Raw genomic sequence first — 26,129 nt, 5'->3', positions numbered from 1 at the left:
CCCGTCAACTGCTGGTGTTATCTTCTTCACCACCACCTCTCGATCGCACACATCTTTACCAGATCTCAAATCTTTACCAGATCTCAAATCACCTCCAGCCTTTGGTTCAAACTCCTCTCCACATTCGCGCACTTGCCGTTTGCACATTCCCCTTTCTCTTGCATCTTGTCCCCCATAATCTCCCCCATTAACACGAACTGACGTGCTTGCGTCCGTGGATGGAATTCCTTTCCAGCTCAGACCCTGCTTGCTTGCCCATCGTCACATATATAACCTCTTGTTGCTGTAACAGCTCTCTCGCTGGTTCAGCAGTTCCACTGCTGGATTATTTTTTTCCACCTGACGACAACCGCTTGTGATGAGATCGAAACATCGTGATATATTATTTCTATTTTGTTTGAACCAAAGAGTATGGATTCCTGCAGTCATATTGCTGCAGTAAACATACGGAATGACGTCATTTTGCATACGGTGACGTCATTGCACAATTTATAAAGTGTCAAAAAATTAACGGTGGGATTTGAACCCAGGTCTCTGGACTTTAGAAGCACCAATGTCATCCACTAATTTTTGCCTATTTTGTCGTTGTACTTTTTGAATAAAATATATTATTTAAAAATTTGCATTATTCAATGAACAAACACAAATATTAAATTCGAAAATCGGATTTGAACCTTGCGCTCCATAACTAAGACTCACAACCCCGTGTGTTCCCCACTCAGCCACCGGACATCTGTGACGTCACGGGGCTCCAGGTGGTGTTGTGAATGCAAATTAAAGACGTCATTACATTTAACTAATTAAATAGACATGTATCGGATTCGAACCCGTAACAACTTTCAAGGTTGCCATGATATCCATCACACCACAACGGAGGACAGTGGACTCTATACACCATATGCTAACTAAATCAGTTGAAAGCATTGTTCAACACAATGATAGGGTAGATTGAACTGCTGACCTTATGACTCACAGCCAAGAACAATCCCCGTTTTGCTACCCGCTATTGTATCACGTCATCCTGTACAGGTATCATCAGTCACTTCGAATCACCTCTACGGCAATGACTGGAAAAAAATATGTTCCTGCTTCTAAAAGTGAACAGATACCTTAAGAGAGTGTTTTCTTTAATATGTCCATCATGTTGAATTTCTTTCGCACCGTACGTATCCAACCGTGCTAATAGAAGGTGCGGTGGGTGGGGGCAACTAAACACACAAAAAGCATTTCTAAAAGAAATTAGTTTTCAATCTAGGTTTAAAAGTGTATTTATAGAAGGTGCGGTGGCTGGGGGCAACTAAACACACAAAAAGCATTTCTAAAAGAAATTCGTTTTCAATCTAGGTTTAAAAGTGTATTTAATGTAAACTAGGATAGCATACATTGAGGGATGCTTAATATTGCATGATAGGAAAAGCAAGGGAGTTTGTTGGCAGGACACGTTAATGGCCAGTGGACAAGACTAACGATGGGCATGCTGCCAAAGGAGAGAACATCCTCGAATGTCCACTGCAGTTTGATCTACGTACGGTTATAAGTGTGTTCAAACAACTCACGCGCGCAAATTAGGAAGTGCACTAAGTGCAAGTAGTTGTGAAGGGGGGCGGATGCGTGGGGCCAGTGGTGTTGATTGGGGGGGGGCAACCATTCTAGATTTGAAGCTTTCGTGACTGCAAGGATTCATACTCTTAGGTTTTTTCGGTAAAGTCACGTAGGTAAAAATTTAAATTTAAATTAATAAAAGTAGTAATAGAAATAAAATAAAATAATAAAAAATCACGACGTTTCGGAGGCAACACAAGTCAACACAAGGGGCCAACCATAACAACAATGTTGAAGATCACCGGGTTAGGGTTTTTTTAATATGGGTGGAGCGATGGATGGCGCAGCGGTTAGCGCACTGCACTACGTCCAACGGTGGAAGATGGACAAAATAAGATCACATTGTTCACATGAAGTGTTCCGCATGCAGCTATAATAAATGTGTGTTGTTGACAAAGGGATGAAGCAGTAGCGCATTGGTTATCGCCCTGCGGTCTGAACCTAGCGACTGAAGAGAAAGCATCAATCGCATGAGGACAACATTGAACGTACACAAACAGAATTAAGCGTTGTTTGTGCCATATGGCTGTGTTTTTTTAAAAAGTGTTTTTAGTAATGAGTTTTTGTATGCTTTGTGGCGTGCTCACTATTTCAGGATTCAAAGCTGCTCGCATCAGCGGTGGCGGTGATTTTGTGTTATCATGGATGTGTAGTGACGCACTCAGAGACACTAGGAGTTGGAGGCACTCTATTTACAAGGGATAACCACAACAGGACAACTAACAGACTGCCTGACTGACGACGCCGAGAAGGTGAAGACGTTGACGAAGACTCTAGCAGCACGACGGGATCCCACTCCAAGCAACAGCCCCGAGCCTTTGCTCGGGGTCCCCTTTTATCCTCCTAGCGTGGCCTCGCTCCGCCTACTGGCGGGTTGCCGGGCTTCCCTCACGTGACCCCTCTATCACCTTGGCCCGACATCCCTCTCTCTGGCTTAACACGTGACCTGCTGACAGACAGGGCTGCCGCAACTGCAGATCCCCTTCTCTGCCAGCAACCCGCGCTATGCTACGTAGTGACCTATTCCATGTCACTACACATGTAACAGATTTCACTTGAGAAAAAGACATCAGATTCACGCATGGACGCCATTGCAGTTTACCTCTTTACTTGCCATCCAAAGAAGACATGTCAACGTGAAGAAGAACAAGGAACGATTACAACTAAGCACACAGTGGTTCGTGTATTGCGCTCTAAACCCAGCGAACCTGAGTTTGATTCTCGGTCATGGCTTAACAGCAGTGGCGAGTGATATCTAAACCGGCTCTGGCTCCCTACTCCAAGCCACACCGACCAGGATACAGAATATAGAGCAGGGCATAGAGCGGAGTTCATAGCCGTACCTCGGCATGTTCGCGCCCGGGGAAATGTGCCATTCTCGTGCCACCTCCTGCCACCACCTTCCTATGATGAAAGACTCTTAAAAAACATATAAACGTATACATAAGTGTCTGTAATTTAAACCGCTTGTTAAAATTGTTTAAATACGGAGTTCAGGTACGATTCAGCTTTGATGCAGCCAAGCTGTTGAATGAGCAAATTCCAGAAAAAGCACATTGCTGTTAAAATCCAGCGATGCCTCAAAATGTGTGGCGTAAAAACTCGCCGCGATGTATTGTAACGACCCCGATTCAGGGATCGACGCACGCGCATGTGTAATTCACAAACACGGCTAAGAGGGAAAGAAAAATAGTGTGTCACTCTGCAAAATAATTACGCCATAAACAAAATGTAAAGCATTAAAATGTTTTACTCTAATGCCATATATCTCGCGAGAAGAAAAAAAACCGTTCATTTATTTTGTGCATTCCAGTTGCCTCTTGTCATGGCCCATATATTCCTGACAGTAAATTTTCCACCGGGTGTATTTATCGTGACATATGCACGAGGAGCGGCTAGGGACTAAAGGTGTTTGAACTTTAGTACATTTCTACCACCTATGTTGACAAGGTGAAACCTCCCGCGGGCTACATCTTGATTTGGCAGCAGGGGTGAAACCGTGAAGGGTGACCTCAAGGGTGACCTCAACATTTATCTTCCGGCCCTAGCTTGCACACACGACGGGCATGTTAAAGCCTGGCATGGTGGCGCACGCCGAAGATCCAACACTCGGTTGGTTGGACTCTTGATATGCAAATTCCTTTGTCAAGGCGCTCTTCCCCCTCCAAACCAGCTTAAATATACGCTGCCAAGCTTGGTGGTGTTCATTCTGACGCTGTCTTTCCGAAAGACCTGTTCTTCACCTGAGGACGGCTGCTTGCGTTGTGGCCGAAACGTCGTGAGAATTATTTTATGTTTTATTTTTATTATTTTATTATTTCCCTTCTTACGTGACTTTACCGAAAGAACCAAGAAGATGGTTGGACCACGTAGAGAGAGATTCGTGAAACTCCCGAAACCCGCTGGGCTGCTATGTGGCCAGAAGATGGCAACACAGCTAAAGTTGAGTCGTGAACTCTTCCATGCGGAACATCGGTTTAACCCCCTCCCCACGCAAGTGTGGGTTTTCTCTGGGTTTTCTCTGGGTTCTCTCTGGGTTCTCTCTGGGTTTTCTCTGGGTTTTCCCTGGGTTCTCTCTGGGTTTTCTCTGGGTTCTTTCTGGGTTCTCTCTGGGTTCTCTCTGGGTTCTCTCTGGGGTTTCTCTGGGTTCTCTCTGGGTTTTCTCTGGGTTTTCCCTGGGTTCTCTCTGGGTTTTCTCTGGGTTCTCTCTGGGTTTTCTCTGGGTTCTCTCTGGGTTCTCTCTGGGGTTTCTCTGGGTTCTCTCTGGGGTTTTCTCTGGGTTTTCTCTGGGTTTTCTCTGGGTTCTCTCTGGGTTTTCTCTGGGTTTTCTCTGTGTTTTCTCTGTGTTTCTCTGGGTTCTCTCTGGGTTCTCTCTGGGTTCTCTCTGGGTTCTCCGATGTTTTTCCACACACACTCCACTCTCTAAAAACTCAACTGGCCAAACATCGCAATGTATGCAGGATCCTCCCGAAAGATACCGTTGACCACACGAGGCTTTCCTCCACGAGTGACATTATTATTATGAGCGTGACATTGACCGCAACACCAAGGGCCGGCCCTCTCTGACACTGCCTCCTAACCCTAAAAATAATCGTGTTTACACCCACGCCGACCTCACGCTTGACCTGTCGACCTCCGAACGCCCTCATAAGCAGCGGTGCCTCGCACTTGCCCCACCGTCCCGCATGCTTTGCGAACCACCCATCTCATGACCGGTGGATATTCAATTTTCTCCACGGAGCCCCCGACGCTGGGAGTGAGACGTACGAGATTGCTCCTGTAATTGAAATGCGCTGGGACGTGCAGCCGTGTTAAGCTGTTAAGTTGCTCAGGGAGGCTCCATCGCCGGCGTGTGCTTTGTGAGAGGCAGGCCTCGCGAGACATTGGCAGGAGCGGTCATTTCTCAAGAGACGGCTTGGGCTTTTCTCCTCTGTCATTACAGCCGCGTATTGGAGGATGGACACATTTCAGTTTCAGGTGCCGGTAAACATCTCATCTGTGATTATCCCCAGTAACGTGGAGCGGTGGCGCGGTGGTTAGCGCACTGCGCAGTAAAAAGTCGCCTACCCGAGTTGGATATCCGGACACGGCTCATGTCAGTGGCGAGTAATAATTTGAACCTATCCCGGGGCCACCTTCACCAATTTGCAGTGACCAGCGTGATGAAATAAGGTCAAACAAACCCCCAATGCCAATGTGGTGACGAGTGGGCTACGGCTAGCTACATTAAACATACATTTGTATAAAGTTACCAATCATAGTCGTACCTGTGGCATGGTTCACCAACACTTGGGGGAAATAGTTAAATTATTTGTCAACATCATTTTAAAAGATACTGTATGCATAAAAAATGTAATAGAGAGAGAATAAAAAAGGTAATTTACAGTGATGTCCTCCCGAATATATTCATAAGCAATTCGTTTTGTGTGCAAGTTAACTATAGTACACTTAACATACTTTTTTTTAAATGTCATGCTAAATTTGTGCCAAAAAATTATTTTTCAGTGAAAGGTTAAAATCGTTAAAAAAATCCTCGTGCAATATATGCAATATTTTGTAAACGTTTGAAAAAAATGTAGTTATTAAATCAAATATAAATATGCTTTCAATTAATATTAACATCATATTCCACAAGTCTATAGTATTCCAAACAGTTACTGCTATTAAATTAACCAACATTGAGGATTAAGCATGATGCTAACTAATGTTTCAACGAATAATGAAGCAAGGTATAGAATAACATATAAAATACTTTCAATCGCTGAAAATAAACGTTAAAAACAATTGCCTTGTTTTTTTAATTAAATGCTGTATAAAACGCATGTAATTTTGGTTGCCATTTTTCATCAAGTAAAGGTGCAGCCCTGCAACTGCCTGCTCGCGCCACTGCTGGTGGAGAGGCCCCCACGAAGGTGACCTCTGGGGAGCCACTCTGTCGATGGCATTTTGACCAGGCATACCTCAACCACGTGCCAATCTACTTCACCGGGGCTCACCCCCCGGGTCGTACTACCGGCTTGAAGAGTGGAAGAATTCATCTTCTTGGTTCTTTCGGTAAAGTCACGTAGAAGGGAAATAATAACATAATAAAAATAAAACATAATAAAATAATTCTCAGACACTGTCTTTCCGACAGACCTGTTCTTCACCTGAGGACGGCTGCTTGCGTTGGTGGCCGAAACGTCGTGAGAATAATTTCATTATGTTTTATTTTTATTATTTTATTATTTCCCTTCTACGTGACTTTACCGAAAGAACCAAGAAGATGAATCCCTGCAGTCACGAAAGCTTTAAATCGAAATTTAGTGGGAGAATTATTTTCACAAACTTGTTTCAACTGGCCGCGCCTGGAGATCGAACCCACAATCTCTGAATTGCACATCTGGTGTGCTAACCATTACACAACGGCAGAATCCGTTTGTATCGCATACGATGACAATATTGTACGTCGCTAGCATAAGCCTGAAGGCATATCTAAATATAAAACCACAAGGCAATGAAAGCTTGTCATCCTTATTACATAAAACACACATTTTTCTCTTTTATTGCAAAACGAAAGAAACCAACGAACACATCTCATATATGAACATTAAAAAAAATTAAACGGTGTTATATCATTACATCTCCATCTACATAATAGCCGCTCGCTCTGTAACCAGACACGCGTCGAGCCTCAAGCAATATGCAAGCCGGTTTCCCTTATCCGACGTGTCCACGTGATATTGAGTGCTTCGTATTCGAACGAGTTGCGCCAAATTGTCACATCGCGTAATAATATCAATAATAAATAATGTACTCTTTTTCCCCAGGATCTAGAGACAGACTGGGCCTCCACCAAAGGAAAGCGCCATTTCCGCCAGAGATGAGCTCCCATAGCCCGAACTGGGCAGGGAGACTTTTGATATCACTATACATGCTTTACAGAGTGCGAATAATATTCTTTTTCGGGACGGTCCTACGTATGAACATTCGGCCAATACATTTATTGTGCATTTTAGTGTGGGAACAATTTTAGTTTATTTAGCGTGTGCGTGTGTTTTAGTGTAGCAATATCGCAAGAGTGCGTGGAGAAACGACAACTAAATGAGGGGATACATTGCTGGCTCTGAACACATAGGCCAGGAACATCCACTCTACAATGCTGCCCTTTTATCAAAGTACAGCAGAAACATCTAAACATGATGGATTGTAATGGAAAGGGGGAAAAGTCAATCGTGGACAACGATTTTCTTCAGATAGTTTTTTTTATGATTAAAATTGCATTCAATCGCTCATCAAAGTAGTCATGTTTTTTGGTTTATTTATACAAACCCACGTGATCCAATTGTATTTAAAGGAATGTGCCTCCAAATGTTCTGCTCGCAGGTTATAGTTAAAATTCATGTTGAGCTCTAAGCGAGTAAATTCTCTTAATTTCATTGCACTCTTCAGAAGCCATAAAATAGCGGACCAGCGACCGGTCAAACCTTCATCGTCTTCAGCCAAGCATTGCTTTTGTGCAGATAAGAAATAATTAGGCGGAGAAGTGTCAAGTGAGTGTAGCAGGCTGTGTCAACGAAACATAAATAAACGTGACGGGACCGCCACATGCGATCGTCGAATCCGCACTCTGCTACAGCGGTGTTGTACGCTGTGAAAGACACATTCACACCGCCCCATTCATAGCTACTTCGACCGAACAGAGGTTGAAATCTCACAGGGCGGTTTTCCGGGTTGGGGACTGCGTTTCGAACATTTCTTCTTTTCTCTCTCTCCCTCTCAAGCTTTCGCCACGCGGGCAACTTCAGGAGTTGGATGAGATGAACGCGGTAGTGCGTGGCGACATACGGAGGGGGAAGAAACGCCAGGCGCTTGGCCTAGCCCCTAAGACCTACGCCTGGACAAGCGGCCGCGAAAACTCACGCGTCAAGGTCAAAATCTCATGACTACCAGTTCCAAACAAGCACCACACACATATTCTGCGTTAACACCTATGTGGAATTACTGCAACACGTCCGCTATAAATAATGAGAACCGTTTCATGACGACGGACTTGAAGTTAGCTTGTTTTTAACCCCTTACGCCTCGTTTGCGAGGCACAGAACGTCAAGGTCGAGGGATACAAATACGGTGTTACAAATCTCGAATTAAATGAAATAAAAAATGATCGATGATAACCGGAAAAGAACGGGCACTGTGAAAACAATCATCTGGCTGTGTAAATGTACAGAATGCCTCCTCATACACATGCAGATGGCAGAGATACGTGAATAATTTAATTCTATTACAGTTATTTTTTTGGCAGCCAGCTTTTGAAATCACTGATGGAGCTGCCACGATCGGATGAGTTGAGGTGAAGCTGCAGATATAGCTACGTATAACATTAGCTTTGTAGGTCATCTTGAAAAGCATGTCTGAGCATGTTATATATATATATAATATAGATCTATCTATTATGAAACAATTCATTCGACAGTCCGACGTAAAAAAAATTAAATCCTCTTTTACCATCAAAGCGGCAACTAAACGAATCCTCTAACTTGCACACTTAACCATACCCACGTGTGTCCATGAATGAGCAAGTGAATGTGTGTGGCTCACAAGTCAAGGTATAACACTCAACACCATTCGCACATGCAGACGGGTGCCCGGAGCGAAGCCGGATTAGAGGCGCTTTGGGGTGGCAGTGGCGCACTGACGACGGGCAACACGGACGGAGGTTGGCAGAGACGCGCGGGGTGGTGGGGAGCGCGGAGCTCGAGGTGGGAGGGGGGATGCGGCAATCGTGGCGAACGGGAGAGTCGGGATGGGGGGGGGGAGAGACAGGAACGATGGCGCACGGGGGAAGGGCAGGGGACACGAGCGACACCCCCCCCCCACCCCACCATCCTTTAAATGGGGTAAGTCCGGATGACGTCCTTGATGAGGCGCCTGCAGATGGGGCACGCTGGGTTGATCTGCCGGCGCAGCCTCTGGCCGCAGGCGTAGCACAGGCACAGGTGTCCGCACGTGTAGATCACCGAGTCGGCCGGGTTCTCGAAGCAGATTGTGCACTCGCCGCGCCCGCGCGGGGACGAGGCGCGCTCGCCGTGACCCCGCGGCGGGGCGCCCGCCACCACGGCGACCGCCGCCATGGTGGTGGTGGGCGCCGGGCATGCTGGGAAGACGGCGGCCGGGCCATCGCCGAGCGGAGAGCCGGGCGCTGTCACTTCACGAGGGAAAAAGGGAGGGGGGGGGGTGGAAAAAAGGAAAAAACGCCAAAGACGTTTGCCGTTAATAATGCGGCGAGTTCTGCCTGTTCATTTTCTTGGCAAGGAAAAGCAAACGTGGGATGCGATCGGCACGCTGTGATTTGACCAAATGAGGGGGGAGCTGTTGTTGCAGTGGGTTAGGGCACCGCACGATGTATGCAGCAAGCTGAGTTTTATTCCCGGCACGGTCACATTTGTGGCGAGCGATATCTGAAGCGGTTGTGGGCCCCCTCCTCCACCGGCCCACATTGAGCCAGCGTGGTAAAGTATGGTCAAGCAACCTCTGTGAACCACGTGGCATGGCGTAGCCTTCATCCAGCAGTGGATTAACAAAAGAGATATTATTTTAACACGCAAGCAAAAAATTCGTCTCATAATTAGGATGCAATTATTTTAGCAACTAATTTCACGCTCGCTTTCATCATCAATATCCATAATTGTTCACACCGCTGATGGTGGAAGGGTCTCGGCTGGAGGGAGCTTTCGACAGCTCCTCTTGGGGCATTTTGGCCTACTCTTCCACGCTGGCGGGAGCACCTACACTCCAACCGCCTCACCGGGAAATTGAACCGGTGACTACGGAGATCCATCGTGCCGACCGTTACACCATGACACCAAGGGGTATCGTCGTTGTTGTTGTTGTTTATTGTACCGAGGGAAGATGACGAGGAGGAGAAGGAGATGCTGTTGCTGATGGTAATGTCCGAGTCGCTGCTTGGGAGATTGCTGCCCATTGAGGGAGATGACGACCCCAAAAAGCTGGCTTTTTGGGTGCCTAGAAACGCACACACACACACACACACGTGAGTTAACGCTGCTTCACTAAAATGTAAACTTAACACAAATGCGTGGTGTAGATTTATCAGCTGAGAAACGTAATTTCAACTGTTTATCTTAAAGCCTTCCAAAATAATGCTACTTGGTCTCCAGCAAGGTAAACAAGGATGTGTATAACCTCCATAAGGGATTCTCAGCAAGCCATGGGCCAGCTACAGACACAGCATATTTGAGTTCTTTATCTGTGCCCGATATCTTCTCATGGAAACTATTCATGCAGCTGCAGTGTCCCCCCCCCCAAATCCAATCAACCTCAGTAAAGCTCAAAATTGTATTTCAAATTGTATTCCACCTCTTCTCTGCTGTGAAGGTCGCTGTCCACAACCAAAGTGTCGTGTATATAGATGTACACAAAATAATTTTCACACACGTTTTGTTCGTGCTAAGCTGCAAAAGTACTTTCGACCTGTGCTTCTTGACCGCTGCCAGGGAAATGTCTAAAATGCGCTTTTAGGCATAGCACACGCCGTAGGGCTTTATAAACGCGTGCGCAACACAGCATCCCTTATAATTTGCTTCGAGATGTAATGGGTCCTGAAATATGTGCCGATTTAAATCTCAAATGACAAAAAGCATCCAACACCTATTAATGTCTTTCGCAGAAGAGAAGGGGAAAAAATCAACACGTTCATCAATAACATTAACTACAAAAAAATTTTTCAATTGTAATAGGCAACGTTTCAGGCAATTGCCCTTCTCCATTGCACAAGAGTGGGCCACAGTTGTGTTGTATTTCCAAACCAGCTGAGGTGAGAACTCTGGCAATTCGCATTGACTCCAGCGTTGCTGCTAAACGCCAACGTGGGGCAGCAGAAGCCCTTACACGGAATACTAATGGCACGTGAGGGGGCGGCCTTGCGCAGAATTTAAAACGAGCTTTTCTGGCTTCATCCAGAATACCCCCTCAACCACCAGCCTGCCCCGCAATGAAATCACCTTTCACCACAAGGGGGCCCCGCCTTGTTCAACATTCTAAGCCTCACCCAACCAATGGACAAGCTTGGCTTTCCAAAAATACACAGAGCCCTGCGCATGCCATGGGGGCCACCGCCTTAGGGTTCTGTGGCAGTTGCTTTTACCCAGAAGACACCTCTAAAGCCACCGTTACCCAGAAGACACCGGTGACTCGTGCGACATTTACTCGGCAACATTTAAATGTCCTTAGGTTTTTTTGGGTAAAGTCACGTAGGTAAAATTTTTTTAATTTAAATTAATAAAAGTAAAAAATAAAATAAAAACCACGACGTTTCGGAGGCAAAACAAGCTTCCGTCTTCAGGTGGAACCGTCACAGCACGATTGTTGTTTCGGAAAAAAACCTAAGAATATGAATCCTTGCAGTCACGAAAGCTTCAAATCTAGAACATTTAAATGTGTTACGTAAGCCTCTATCATCTCTGGCGATCTGCGTCAAGTCTGTTTACCTGAAAACTCGGTGTGTTTACTGGCAATAAATGTATTTCCAAAATTCAGCAATGTGTTTCGTGAAAGGGTGAAGGTCCTGCACCTAACGATCCCTCCAAAGGCTCTAACTAGAACCCATCAATGCAGTCGGTCTTTGTTTATAATGTACTAGCTTTACTAGGCGGCTTCGCCCGAGACTTGGATTCTTGTCTTGGATTAATGCACGGCCTACGCGGAGGGTGGGGGGGAGATGAGTGACGTCAGCAGGCACACTGCGTGACGCTGCCGCATTCGGGTGACATCACAGATGTGACGTCACCGCTCACTTGCCGTGCAATATATTATACCCATTATTGCGCCTCCCCAAATACAAAAGTCTATTTTTTTAGTTTTTGCATTGTGTACAGTCTGGACACTACCCACATGCCAAATTTAAAGTTTGTTGCATGTTGGGAAGTATGCTAAACACTTCGAACAGACACACATTCACAAATTTCCCTTTTATATATATAGGTATGGTTCCTCTCTACAAAGTGTCTTCATTTGCACCTCTACCAATTCTCTCTCTCTGACCTCTAACATTATTCCCATCTTAAAATTCACGCAAACAAATGCTAACAAAATCACCCGTCTTCTAAAAACTCGAAACATGCGCACGCGTCCCCCTCTTTGTATTCCGCACCTCCGACTAGCACGGTTGGCTACGTACGGTGCGAAAGAAGTTCAACGTACATACATGCGTATACGGTTTTGTTACGCGGTCACATTTTGATCCTTTATAACCCAAAACTTAATTATATTGTATAATTCCTACAATTATCCGAGCCTCCAAACCCCCCCCCCCCCCACCAATGGAATGCTCTCGCAACGCAACTAACGCACAGTGGCCGGCCAAACGTCGTCATCGTCATTAACAGCCGTTGATCAATCCACTGCTGGATGAAGGTCTCCCCAAGCCACCGTCACGCCTCCTAGTCCCACGATGAAACAATCCACCCTACAGCCGCACGCGAGCCGAACTCGCCACACACAGCTGTACGATTATCATCGCACACCGCACCAGTTGTAATTCGCTCCTCGGCCAGCAGCGTAAGTTTTCCCTGGCTAAAAAGAAATAAACCGTGTGCTCCGGTCTTTCATTCCTTCTCATGGTCCACCCTAAACCACATCCGCACAAACCATGGCAGATGCACAAATGGAAATTTTAAAAATCTCCAATGTGCCACAGTGGTCATCCAGAACAGACCGTACAACGTTTCACGACGCAGTGCCCGATCCACAAATGCGAAGGAGACATCACGGCGAAACACTCCTCCCGCTCCTGACGCGGTTATCTCGCTTGGCCACCCGAGTGCGAAATTGTAGTTGTTGCTCTGCACCTGCATCAGCCGTACGACAAGAAGAAGAACAAAAAAAAAGAAAGGCCACCGTTTACCCAGAATGCCGATCTCCGCGGTGGCAGTGGCATTGCGGAATCCGAAGAGCAGCCAGAGCGGAGGTCCTGGGTCGGCGCACACGAGCATGCCCTCCCTCGTGCCGTTGAGACTCAGGTGCACCTCCCCGTCTGGCATGAGCACCAGGCCCAGCACTGCCTCTCCCAGCATGCAGCCGCCCTCATCTGCAGACACAGCAGCAGCGGCGGCGGCGGCGGAGGAAAGCAACACAATCGTGACTCCCTATTACTACGACTGCTCAGGGCGCTTAATTCAGTCAGGTGTGCTCGGGTCGGCAACGATGGGACACCATTTCCACACTCGACACAGCTCCTCCAATTAACACGGTTGGCTACATGCGGTGCGAGTTCAACATACATACACACATACAGTATGTTGTTCGTTATGGCAGTGGCTAATAGTCACGTGCCACCTACTCCCGTCTACCAGCGACCCAGTGAATATTCAGTAAGAAATTGAGCCCTGCTGTTTTGATGTTTTTTCTCTCATCGTCACAGTTGCTGAGCATAGATGCAAACGCTCAAAACATCAATCGGCTACCAATAAATAACTTCGAATACGCTTGACCAGCTTCTGTGTTGTCATCGCAACCTCCACAACAAGCAGTCAAACACAGCGTTCTGTGCAAGGTTTAATTTCTCACTGAATACATTCCGAATTAGTGAGAGACCGGAGTGGGTCCTAAACTATAGCAGCCAAAGCCATAGCAAGCGGTATTCTGAGTGCTATGTGCCGAGTGGCAAAATAATTTCCGGGTTTTGCCAACCAGGACAGATCCATCTGAAATGAAGCTCTGGTTTCAATGCGACATGAGGCTCAAGGCCTGGGTTAGTCCTGAACTGCTGCGACCAGGCGCTGTACCTTGGATGATCAAGGGACCTCTTCCAGGTTTCGTTCTGGCCTCATTCCATCTGAATAGTGAGCCGAAAAGGCCAGGTGTGCAGAGAAATGCAATGCAATTGGAATCGATGTAATGTTGAAATACGACATCTTCAAGGCATTGTTCAAGAGCGGCCGTCGTGTGTCACCGGAAGGAAGCCGGCGGCGAGGGGGGGAAATAGCTCGTCAGCGTGTCCCCAATGTCCTGTTATACCCACGTGAGCTAAACTGTGTTTGGTTTACTCTGCTTGCTATGCATGTTGTGGGTAACGTAATCAGTAAAACACAGGGTCGGGAAAAATGGCATGCACAAATGTGGCATAGCATTATCGATTTTCCATGAGGATGTTGACAGACAATGGGCCTCTGGACAATTAAGTGCGACAAGAAAATGCAATGTTGGTGTCAAGATTGTGTAAGTAACTCATCATAATTTGTGTTTCAGTATCAACATATTCCTTCCACATTTAGAACGCGCATTTGGCTGCTATGAATGTCCACGTGAACCTGATGGCAGGACCCTGCGGTCCCATAAGCCCCCGGTTCTCGCATAAATTGCGTTGCGACGTCATTTTATGCCTGTGGAAGGCGAACGGTGCGGCAATCTATTCCTCTCGGCGAGCTCTACACGATGCGCTAATCAAAGTTTCAAAGTTTTGTTTATGATTACGGCAATTTTGGCAACGAAGGGTGCTTGGTGAAGAGGGAGAGGATTGATTTCTGGTGGGTCGCGGGCGTTTACGTGCGCGGTGGGACGGAGTCGCCAAAAAGAAATAAATTAATTACGATTTTGACTTCCGTTTATTCGTGACCCTGGGGTCCCGCCATAAGGTTCACGTGATGAGCCACTTCGTTCAGCTATCATTTGTGCCCAGGTCGCTTCTGAAAAAGAGCCACATAGCTCAGTGGGGCCTTACCTGGTATAATAAAAATAAATTTATTTTTTTAGTTATGTATAGCATAGTCAAAGTCAATGTGATTTCTTAGTAAAATTAGTATTTAGGCAGCACGTGCACTCCGTTTTGTGGCCATAAGCCAGTGGACGAAATTACAAATTCCTATGGGCCGGGTAAATTCCACCGGGCCGGGCAAATGTATATTGTAAATGCATAACATGGGTTAACAGGACACCCTGTGCAATGCAGTGGGGAGAAGAACGAGAATTCAGAAGAGAAAAAAAGCAACCGGTGATAGTTGGAAGAGAAGAGTAAGTTTGTGAGCCTGAATTTGAACAGGAGAATAGAGTCAACAATGCCTGGAGGCAAGAGAAAAAGGGTTTCAGACGGCAGCTCCCTGCTACTTAGCCGAGTGGATAGAGGGGGGCGGGAGGTGATGTAAGGCCGTGGTAGCCGGAGTGGAGAGCACACGGAGGAAATTGCAGCAAAATGGGATGGGAAGAGAAGAGGCAAAACAAGGGGCGGCTTACGTGACAGCCCTCACGACGACGACCCCGCCACGCGAATAAACGACCCGCTGTGCGCCTTTTCATTTCGATTCACGACAGTGAGCCACTTTCAACAACAACAACCCCATTGCTCTTACGCTATTACCACTCGCGAAAATCCTGTGGATGTCAACTCATCGCCTCTCGTATAAAGGCGTCCCACGGGAACACCGTTGCCTCAATAACCTTCCGCTATGAAAAAAAAATGAGTTGCTTCAGCTGTCGGGAGGACTAATTTTAGAAATTGGGTTCTGTATCAATAGCTGACCCGCTCGCCCTGTGGTTAGTGTGTCTGCCTGGGGTCCAAAGGGGTCGTGGTTCAGATCACCTCACCCGCGCTCGTCCAGATGCTTAAAATAATCAGCTGTCTCCCTGTGTTGAGCAGGAGAAGGACCCCTGCTATGAATAGAGTCTGTTGCAAGGAAGCATCGATACAAGGGCATTAAAAAAAAGTATTTGTTGACGTGGAGAAATGAGTTCACTAATGCATGCTGTGAAGGTTTTCGCGGTTGTGCTGTATTGCCCTAAGATGTGTTTTCGGATTTACACCGTGTGTCGTTGAAAAGACGGATGTCTTGTCCCGAACACACACTGGTGGGCTAATTTCTCTCAAATGATGCTGCTAACAATGATAATAAACAAGATCTCCCCTGGCAACACAGTACTATGCATATTTATTTAATCAGCCATCGTTTGATTCTTGTTCTGACGACTCATCGTGCTCACGCAATCCATGAATTTATATTTGTATACGTTGCAGGCATCACGTCGCTGGCAGGTACGATGGCTGGTGGCCAAGACTAACAATTAGAGTGGCAGTCAAAGGAGGAAAGATCCCTCAGAGAACAACCACCGTGGAGATGGAGCGATGAAACTCCCTTTGTGCGCATATCCTTTGTGGATCATTCCATCGCAGGGTCATTAAGAGGTCGGAGTGGCTTGGGGAGGCCTTCATCCAGCTGTGGAGAGATCATGACTGCTAATGATATGTTGCATTTAATTTTCCCAAGTAAAACCTGCAGCCACTACAAATTCGACAGGCACCTCCATGTAAATACAAAAATCAATTCTTGAATCGAATCATGATGCAGAGACGTGGAAATTTTGGTGAACAAAAAATGGGGTTGGATAGCATGTAGCAAAATAGCTAATGAAATACTTGACTTGGATTAAACACTGCAAAGTTCAAATCATATTGTACAAAAAAACGAATGGCTTTGTCCGTCAGTTCCCAGCATGCTGATCGGCTGCAGGCCTCGCGCTGCGCAGCGCACGTTCTGATTGGCTGGAGACCGCGTGCCAGCGTGGAGAGGGGGAGAGTACGGGTGGCTGGTACGTGTATGGGGGTGGCGAGTGGTGGTGGGGGAGGGCACCTGGGATGGGACTGCGGGTGGGGCTTTAACCTTGGGGGTTATCGCACACGAGGGTTGGGGGGGGCACCCAGGGATGGGGATGTGGGGGATGTTGGTGGTTGGGTGGGGGGGGACCATCGCTCACCAATGGGTGCTTCCACTCGTGTATTAAATAATTATCGACTATTCTTGCCTGGCCGTCATCACTCTCGATCGGCCTAAATATAGCACTCTGAACTGCTGGCAAACAATATTAATTTATTTACGGGCAACGCTGCTGTAACAGCAGCAGCAGCTGCAGCTGCCTTTCTTTCCCATTGTGCCACTTTTGCTGTCGCGCTGACACCCACTGTGGCGCAGCGCAAAGCCTTCGCAATGAAACGAAAAGAAGCACGTGCGGCGTGACCACACTGCACACTTCGCCCCCCCCCCTCTGCACCTTGCTCGCTTATTTGCTGCGCCGACCCGGGCAGAGGGCACACGGTCACCACCACCCAGTACTCCCTCCGGTCGACCAATGAGTGAGGGTCGGTCGGCAGCTCGTCCGGCCGCAGCGTGGCCGGGTCGCAGGACGTGAGGCCGAAGGTGATGGGGTCTCCGGGCTGCTGCTGCCCACCGACGCGCACGTAGATGGTCTCTCCGATGAACACGGGCCGGTTGGTGAACACCAGGCTCTGGCCGGCGCTGAACCTGCCGCTGCCGTTGCTCTCGTTGTCTCCCGCCTCGCTGCCGGCCACGTCCGGGGCGGAGCGGGCGAGGCTGCGGTCGTCGGACAGCAGCACGCCGCTGCCGTGCATCGCGTGGAACCACAGGTCCGGGTTGAGGTCATCGGGCAGCGCGATGGAGGAGGCGTCCGGGCCCTGCTGCTGCTGCTGCTGCTGCCGCCGCGAGCCCTCGACGGCACCGAGCGACGGCGCTCGGGCCGCGCGCGACGACGCCGGCTCGCCGCCGATGCGAACGTCGCGCAGCGCGGCCACGGCGCGTTCCAGCGCCTCGCCGGGGCGCGCCTCCGCCGCATCACCTTCCGCCTCCTCCCCCTCCTCCCCCTCCTCCTCCTCGTCGTCCTCACCCTCCCGGCCATCCCCACCGGCGCCGGCGCCGCCTCCGCGACCACGTTGGCTTTGGTTGATGTCAGAGGACGAGGTTGGGGGGTGACGCGCGCCGTACTGGCAGACGTGGGCACAGCTGGAAGGATGCCAGCCGGCGTGGGGGCTTCACCAAACCCGTTTCTGTGAAAGACAGGGAAAACAAGTGAGGTGTCCGTTCAAACGATGTGTGCTCTTCTCGCCGCTGCTTATCCTTGAGAAATTGCACCAGGATTTTACAACAAACCATCCGTGAGATCCTGGGAGAGTTCTTGTGTTTGAGGTCATGCATTCCTTTGCGGTGAATTCTTTTTTATTTTGTCAGACTTAATTAAAAGTGACCGTGGCTTCCTTAACAAAAAATGTCAATAAAGTCCAATGGCACGAAATGGATTTTAATGTCGGCCTGACTTCTACACATTTTTGTCTATCGGTTTACATCCTGTGAGACCCACTGAAACACAATTCCATCCTTTTTTATTTATTGTCACAGAGGACACGAAGCTAAATTAACACACACACATATGCTCGAATGAATTCCTGTACCAGCTCACATTTCACCGCGTAAGCTGTCAATAGTACACACGAACAACTATAAGAAGGACATCCCTAACCCAAATAAGCCACGTAATCACACGACAGTGAACCGGCTGAATTACACAAGAACACTTGAAGGACACAAATACAACGATGGCGGATTTATTCCCCTACCGCCCTCTAAACCCCATCTACATTACTACGAAAAATGAAAATGTGTTCAGAGTGAAGATTTTCTTCGCAGTGAGAAAGCACTCGATATGTGGCGGTCACGCACCGACGGACACGGACACTTGGTTTGGTGTATTTATGGGAAATTCTAGCCCGAGCACATGTAGGCCTTCTTCGATAATGATTTGAAACAAGCCCAGGTCACGGAGGCGACACGTGCCATCTCTGCGGGCGTCAAATGTGGGCCAACGAAAATGGCATTACAGAGCCAATTTCCCTGACGTAAGCGGGACCTGCTGTTCACATGCATGAGTTGACAAACTAAGACTAAACTATTACCAGGCAAGGCCCACTGAGCTCTATAGCTCTTTTTCAGAAACGACCTGACCACAATTGATAGGCCAACGAAGTGTCTTATCATGTGGAAATGTATATCCGCCAAATGCACTTAACTCATTTTCTAAACGTGGAGGGTAAACACCGGAGGATCCCCATAAAATACATGTGACCACGGGGAGAACATGCAAACTCCAAATATACAGGCGTTAGGATCAGGATCGAACCTACGACCTCCTGTATACCAGGCGAGGTAGTTAGCATCTCTCCACCGTGGTGCCCCAAACCAGTCGACTGCTCCGACAGACTGCACTCTCCAGCCTCAGTGTGGGGCCTGTGTGCCACATGGAGCAAGGAGCATGGATGGCATCGCAGCCCGTGCTGTGACGTGTGACAGGCACATTTGTCTTGGGGTAAGCGAGCATCTGGTAGCTAATGTCAGTGGTGAGCGAACCAGTTCTGGTCTCCCCACACGTTTCGCTTCATAAGAAATTCTCAGCAAGCCATGACCAGCAACTAGCACTGTATATTGTAGTTATTCATTTAAGTACTGATTATAAAGATTTGTGGGGGTGGAGCGGTGGTGCAGTTGTTAGCGCACTGCGCGATGAACCTGGCCACCCATGTTTGATTCCTGACCGGGGCTAACGTCACTGACAAATGAAATCTGAATCGGTCCTGGGATGCTTCTCCTTTCAGCAACACACAATGACCTGCGGGGTTGAAGTATGGTGAAACAACGTGGGTTGACAAAGGGCCGTACGTACAAATGAGAGCGGAGCATGTCAGCGGAGGCATTACGCAGACCACACTGTGTATTTAAAAAAATCTGTTCAGTCCAACTGTGTGTAAACAGTGACGCAATGATCAAAACCGCTGTCGAACCCTTATTTCCCAGTTAACGTGTGTTGTTCGACACATACCACAGAGCCGTGCCGCTCTAGTAGTGACATTAACCACCCCTTTCAGTCACCATGCATGTCGGAGGACCTGCTAGGTCACTGGCAAGTAGAGGGCGGTAAACGGCACGCCGACTCATCGGCCAAAGTCGATCCTTACGCTCCCGACACAAGTATATTGAACGCTGTGGGCGAGAATCTATTATTTTTGGTCCGTACACCCTGAATCCTCACCAGTGGCCAGGATCACCTAACCGTGAGTGCTGCATTCCCCGAGCTGGGTGAGCATCTTCACCAGAAATCAGAATGCTGATTTATACTGGACAAATCCGATGAGCTATTAAGCTCTTTTTCACAGATATCCAGTATGGTAACCTGTAACGACCAGCGTGGTAAGATACGGTCATAACATCCCCCACCAATGGAAGAGGGGAGGCTTTCATCCAGTTGAGGATTGCCCCCTACAGCCACGAGAGGCGCTACAATATGCCACAATGTAAAAGAGAAAAAAAGTGCGAATTCTTGAATTGAATCGTGGCCCTCAAATTGTGACAATCCATCGGATCACAAGGAAAGGGGGGATAAGGGAGACTTCGACTCGTTGTAGACCTACTGACAATCCATGAGGCTTCATTCGTTGCGGGTATACACTTCCGAAATGCTTTCTGTGGTGGCTTTCCGAAAGCCGTTTTAAAGACTCAAAGCAAGCCGCAACCTGCACTGCAAACGGACCACTTTAAGATGTTTTCTTGGTCGTGTTTTTGTTTTTGTTTGTTGCGGTTGCACCCGATTCAAGAGCCAAATGGCTCACAGGGCTATACCTAATAAATGAACTTTGTGCTTAAAACTACAGACACACACAGTGGCCAGACCGTTTTGGAAAAGGTGAGAGCACCACCAACACCGTATCCCTCCACACACGACCTGCCAACCGACTAACTGTGGGGTGCCCATTCAGACTGCCGGGTGGAGAGAGAGAGAGAGAGACGGCTGCAGGGGTGGCAATTAAGAAAGCTACACCGTTTTTTTAACTGCCGCGGCAGGAGGGACTAATGGAACTGGCGACCTCTGGATGGCAGGTTCAGTGCGCTGACCGTTTCACCGCGGCAGGATCGCGCAACATCTTCGGGACTCTTCATGGTCCCGGCCAATGAGGGATTTGTGCCTGTGGTCGTATTATTCTTCGGTTAATTTTATCGCTCATTCTTTTTTTTTTACCAGAAAGAGCCATGCATGAATTATATATGTGACACAAGAACAAAGATCCCCCGTATAGCCTTAACAGACTGTTGAGGCAAGCACTGTTAGCGAGCACCTATGAAGGCCGGAACGGCACACGAGGGGGTGGGTGGCCAACACCACGCCCGGCCGCCTTTGTCTCCCTAGTGGCGATGTTTACACACCGCACCAGGTACTCATTTGAGGCTGAGTTGACCTAGGGGAGGCCCACGACCGGTTCAGATAATCGTCACTGGTGTCGGCCATGAGCGGGAATCAAACTCGGGTCGCCGGGTTCGTAGTGCAGTGCACTAACCACTACACTACCGCTCCCACTATTTGTGACACACGCGTACACACACACACACACGCGTGCACACACACACACACACGTGCACACACACACACACACGAATGAACACAACCTCTGCAAAAAGGACCCTGAATATTCATAGCAGCAAGTGACAACCAAATATGCCACTGCCATCATTTACACAGAGACTGCATAGGCATTTGCCTCACTTAAGAAAGGCAAGATTTGGAAGCTTCACATCATCGTCATCATCACTGCTGGATAAGGGTCTCCCGACCTCGTGGTGGCCGTGGGGGTTGTATAACCTCACCACACTGGTCAGTGTAGCTTGATAAAGGTGATGGGGAGCAATGATGCATAAGGTTAATTTAATCATCAAATTAGGGGATTAAGGGGCTTGTAACATCAACATACGACAGTGATTATTATGGTGGTGGTGGTGGTGATGATGGCATCTGTGAATTATGCAGCATTTGATGCCGAGCACACGCACTTGACGGTTGAAACAATAAAAGATTGTCCGGGTTAATGCACGTCATTCATAAATGGCTTACATTTCCATCTTAAGGTATTAAACCAGGAAATGTTAAATGAAATGTCACATCGCTGGTACGTTACATCAATATTCCTTGGTTATTTCGATAAAGTCACGTAGGTGAAAAAACAAAAAATAAATAAATAAATTGCATCAGTAAAAAAAATTACTTCTGTAAAAAAATTATTGCTGTGGTTGTCACACCTGATGATGATTGCTTGTGTTGCAATCGAAACGTCGTGATTTTATTTATTTATTATTTTTTATTACCAAAGAATATGGATCCTTGCCGTCACGAAAACTTCAAATCTACGTTACATCAAATCCATCTGCGCGTTCCAAGTAAGCTCGCAGCAATGCGCCCAAATAGTCCCGCTGTTTTTTTTTTTAATGGACCAGACACGTTCCCTCCAGCGCGCTTCGGACAATTACTGATAGGGCCATGGCGACGTGGGCCCCAGCGTATCGCAGAGTGCACTGTGTAATTGCAGGCGATGCCCGGCTAGAGAGGGCGGCGGTGAGGTGTGACGGGACGTGGCGGCAAGGCTGATTGCGAGGTCTCCAATAGCGTGTGGTTTTTTTTTTAATACGTGTTGTAAGAAATTCCAAGAAGTTCGAATACAAGTTTATTTGTAAATTGAATAGGATGTACGAATGTTGAACTTCACACTGAAAGTAGTAAACTTTCATAATAGTTTTAACAAGGCGCGTGGCTGAATAACAATGTCCGTATTTGTCTTTTCCCTCAAATTATGTATGTATTACTCTTTGGTTCTTTCGGTAAACTCACGTAAAAAGAAAATTTAATTTACTTTCTTTCGGTAAAGTCACGTAGAAAGAAAATGTAATTTACTTTCTTTCTACGTGACTTTACCGAAAGAACCTGCAGTCACGAAAGCTTAAAATCAAGTTTTATTTTTGTTTGTATGTTGAACTTCTTTCACACCGTATGTAGCCAAATGTGCTAATTCGACGTGTGGGAATGGATGGCTTAAGTATATATGTACACGTACAGCCTTTGAACATGTACTGCTGGGAGAAAAAAAAACTAACGTATTACAAATATATGTACATTGCTTGATATGTTGTCGAATATGTGTATTTTATTATGCAGTGAATGAGTTGGAAGACGGTGTGAGCTATGCGGTCGGAGATAGATAGGATGAGGGCACTGCTATAACACATTCCTGCGGAGGGAGCTGGTTAGGAACGTTGGGTTGCTCGGTCAATGGCCAGGGTTAACGGCGGCGTGGTGTATTCCGCAAATATGCCCGACTGTGAGGACGGGCACAAGCCGGCGTGAGTAGGTTAAACGTTGAGTTTTATAAGGGCACCACGGGGTGACCAGCCCCTCCCCAACCAGCCCCACCCCTCCCCACCCAGCCCCATCCTCCCCACCCAGCCCTACCCCTCCCACCCCCCACCCAGCCCCACCCTCCCCACCCAGCCCCTCCCCACCCTCCCCTCTCCACCCAGCCCCACCCCTCCCATTTTTGTATGCACGACGGACGGACACAATAATCCCATGTGGGCTGGTGTAACCAGGAGGTTCCTACCAGTATAACAATGCATTTATTGCAGTACATGATACCGGGAGAGTGACAAATAAAGAAAAACAATTTTGTTTAGGAAAGTGGTAAATTAATTAACTATAAAAACAGGATGATTTTGGAACCCAGAGGTACAATGGTTCTCCCTCTCTCTGTACGTTGAACTTCTTTCGCACCATACATCGCCAACCGCCCAATGATTTAATAAATTATCTCAATTCAGCGTTCACACGTGGATTCAAGAATGTACGCAAGTTGACCTTTTGGTGATGGCACAAAGTGGCTTGCAGTGTTTTACACGAAACCGACCACACGCAAATTCCTCGAAGCCAGTGAATCCCCTTCACCGAATGTCGTTGGGGCCACTGCCCTTGAACAGGACGGGGCGACGAATCGTCGAACCGACGGCTCGGGCACACACGAGTAGAGAGATGGGGGGGGGGGGGAGAGTCGGCCAAGGGAGGCGGTGATGTGCGCCAGGCGTGGGCAGCTGGGAAGAGGCTTTCGCGATGGCTTCACACGGAGGCGACGGACCGCAGACGGTCACGGCCACACACAGAGAGAGTGGAGGCACGCGGGGGGCTCTGCTCTGATACGCTTATCTGGTGCCAAACGGCGGCCGCATTACCTCATGCTCGCTATTTGGAAGAGTGTGTGTGTGTATTGTGTGTTGAGTCTGTGTGTAAGTGTGTGTGTAAGTGTGTCTGTGTGTAAGTGTGTGTGTCGAGTCTGTGTGTAAGTGTGTGTGTGTGCCGAGTCTGTGTGTAAGTGTGTGTGTGTAAGTGTATGTGTGCCGAGTCTGTGTGTGTGTAAGTGTGTCTGTGTGTCGAGTCTGTGTGTAGGTGTGTGTGTGTGCCGTTTGTGCCGAGTCCGTGTGTAAGTGTGTGTGTGTCGAGTCCGTGTGTACGTGTGCGTGTGTGCCGAGTCTGTGTGGAAGTGTGTGTGTGTGCCGTGTGTGTGCCGAGTCTGTGTGTAAGTGTGTGTGTGTCGAGTCTGTGTGTAAGTGTGTGTGTGTAAGTGTGTGTGTGCCGAGTCTGTGTGTAAGTGTGTGTGTGCCGAGTCTGTGTGTAAGTGTGTGTGTGCCGAGTCTTTGTGTAAGTGTGTGTGTGTGCCGAGTCTGTGTGTGTGTGTGTGTGCCGTGTGTGTGTGCTGATTCTGTGTGTAAGTGTGTGTGTGCCGAGTCTGTGTGTAAGTGTGTGTGTGCCGAGTCTGTGTGTTAGTGTGTGTGTGCCGAGTCTGTGTGTAAGTGTGTGTGTGCCGAGTCTGTGTGTGTGTGTGTGCCGTGTGTGTGTGCTGATTCTGTGTGTAAGTGTGTGTGTGTGCCGTGTGTGTGTGTGCCGAGTCTGTGTGTAAGTGTGTGTCGAGTCTGTGTGTAAGTGTGTGTGTGTCGAGTCTGTGTGTAAGTGTGTGTGTGTCGAGTCTGTAAGTGTGTGTGTGTGCCGAGTCTGTGTGTAAGTGTGTGTGTGCCGAGTCTGTGTGTAAGTGTGTGTGTGCCAAGTCTGTGTGTGTGTGTGCCGAGTCTGTGTGTAAGTGTGTGTGTGCCGAGTCTGTGTGTAAGTGTGTGTGTGTTGAGTCTGCGTGTAAGTGTGTGTAAGTGTCTGTGTGTAAGTGTGTGTGTGCCGAGTCTGTGTGTAAGTGTGTGCCGAGTCTGTGTGTAAGTGTGTGCCGAGTCTGTGTGTAAGTGTGTGTGTGTCGAGTCTGTGTGTAAGTGTGTGTGTGTGCCGAGTCTGTGTGTAAGTGTGTGTGTGTGCCGAGTCTGTGTGTAAGTGTGTGTGTGTGTCGAGTCTGTGTGTAAGTGTGTGTGTGCCGAGTCTGTGTGTAAGTGTGTGTGTGTGCCGAGTCTGTGTGTAAGTGTGTGTGTGCCGAGTCTGTGTGTAAGTGTGTGTGTGTGTGCCGAGTCTGTGTGTAAGTGTGTGTGTATCGAGTCTGTGTGTGAGTGTGTGTGTGTCGAGTCTGTGTGTAAGTGTGTGTGTGCCGAGTCTGTGTGTAAGTGTGTGTGTGCCGAGTCTGTGTGTAAGTGTGTGTGTGTGCCGAGTCTGTGTGTAAGTGTGTGTGTGCCGAGTCTGTGTGTAAGTGTGTGTGTGTGTATGTCGAGTCTGTGTGTAAGTGTGTGTGTGCCGAGTCTGTGTGTAAGTGTGTGTGTGTGTATGTCGAGTCTGTGTGTACGTGTGTGTGTGCCGAGTCTGTGTGTAAGTGTGTGTGTGTGTATGTCGAGTCTGTGTGTAAGTGTGTGTGTGTATGTCGAGTCTGTGTGTAAGTGTGTGTGTGTGCCGAGTCTGTGTGTAAGTGTGTGTGTGTGCCGAGTCTGTGTGTAAGTGTGTGTGTGTGTATGTCGAGTCTGTGTGTACGTGTGTGTGTGCCGAGTCTGTGTGTAAGTGTGTGTGTGTGTATGTCGAGTCTGTGTGTAAGTGTGTGTGTGTATGTCGAGTCTGTGTGTAAGTGTGTGTGTGTGCCGAGTCTGTGTGTAAGTGTGTGTGTGCCGAGTCTGTGTGTAAGTGTGTGTGTGCCGAGTCTGTGTGTAAGTGTGTGTGCGCCCTTGGCGCGTCAGTTCACGCGCTGCGCTACGAACCCGGCGACCCGAGTTCGATTTCAGCTCACAGCCAACACCGGTGACGATTGTCTGACCCAGTGCTGGGCCTCCCCTAGGTCGACTCAGCCTCAAATGACTACCTGGTGCGGTGTGGTGCTGCTCACCCACCCCCTGGTGTGCCTTGCCGCCCTTCATAAGCACTCACTACCAGCATTTGCCCCAAAAGTCTGTGAAGGCTATACGGGGTATCTTTGT

At 48.1% G+C, this 26,129-nt stretch overlaps 1 protein-coding gene across 1 annotated transcript in view; it reads right to left on the bottom strand.

The window, feature by feature from the left end:
• Nucleotides 1-4,370: 4,370 nt before the first annotated feature.
• LOC133345572 (E3 ubiquitin-protein ligase NEURL1B-like) overlaps nucleotides 4,371-26,129 on the bottom strand; it is an 85,245-nt gene continuing 63,486 nt past the window's right edge. The window contains 5 exon segments of the mRNA XM_061556473.1: nucleotides 4,371-9,289; nucleotides 9,985-10,107; nucleotides 13,007-13,189; nucleotides 17,140-17,866; nucleotides 17,868-17,929. Coding sequence (XP_061412457.1) covers nucleotides 8,973-9,289; nucleotides 9,985-10,107; nucleotides 13,007-13,189; nucleotides 17,140-17,866; nucleotides 17,868-17,929 — 1,412 coding nt within the window. The 3' untranslated portion in view covers nucleotides 4,371-8,972.

Source organism: Lethenteron reissneri, chromosome 22, assembly GCF_015708825.2.
Source record: "Lethenteron reissneri isolate LAM-NWPU_2019-01 chromosome 22, ASM1570882v1, whole genome shotgun sequence".
Classification (NCBI taxonomy): domain Eukaryota; kingdom Metazoa; phylum Chordata; class Hyperoartia; order Petromyzontiformes; family Petromyzontidae; genus Lethenteron; species Lethenteron reissneri.
Note: the sequence above shows the minus strand (reverse complement) of the source record. Positions and strands in the feature narration are given on the sequence as shown.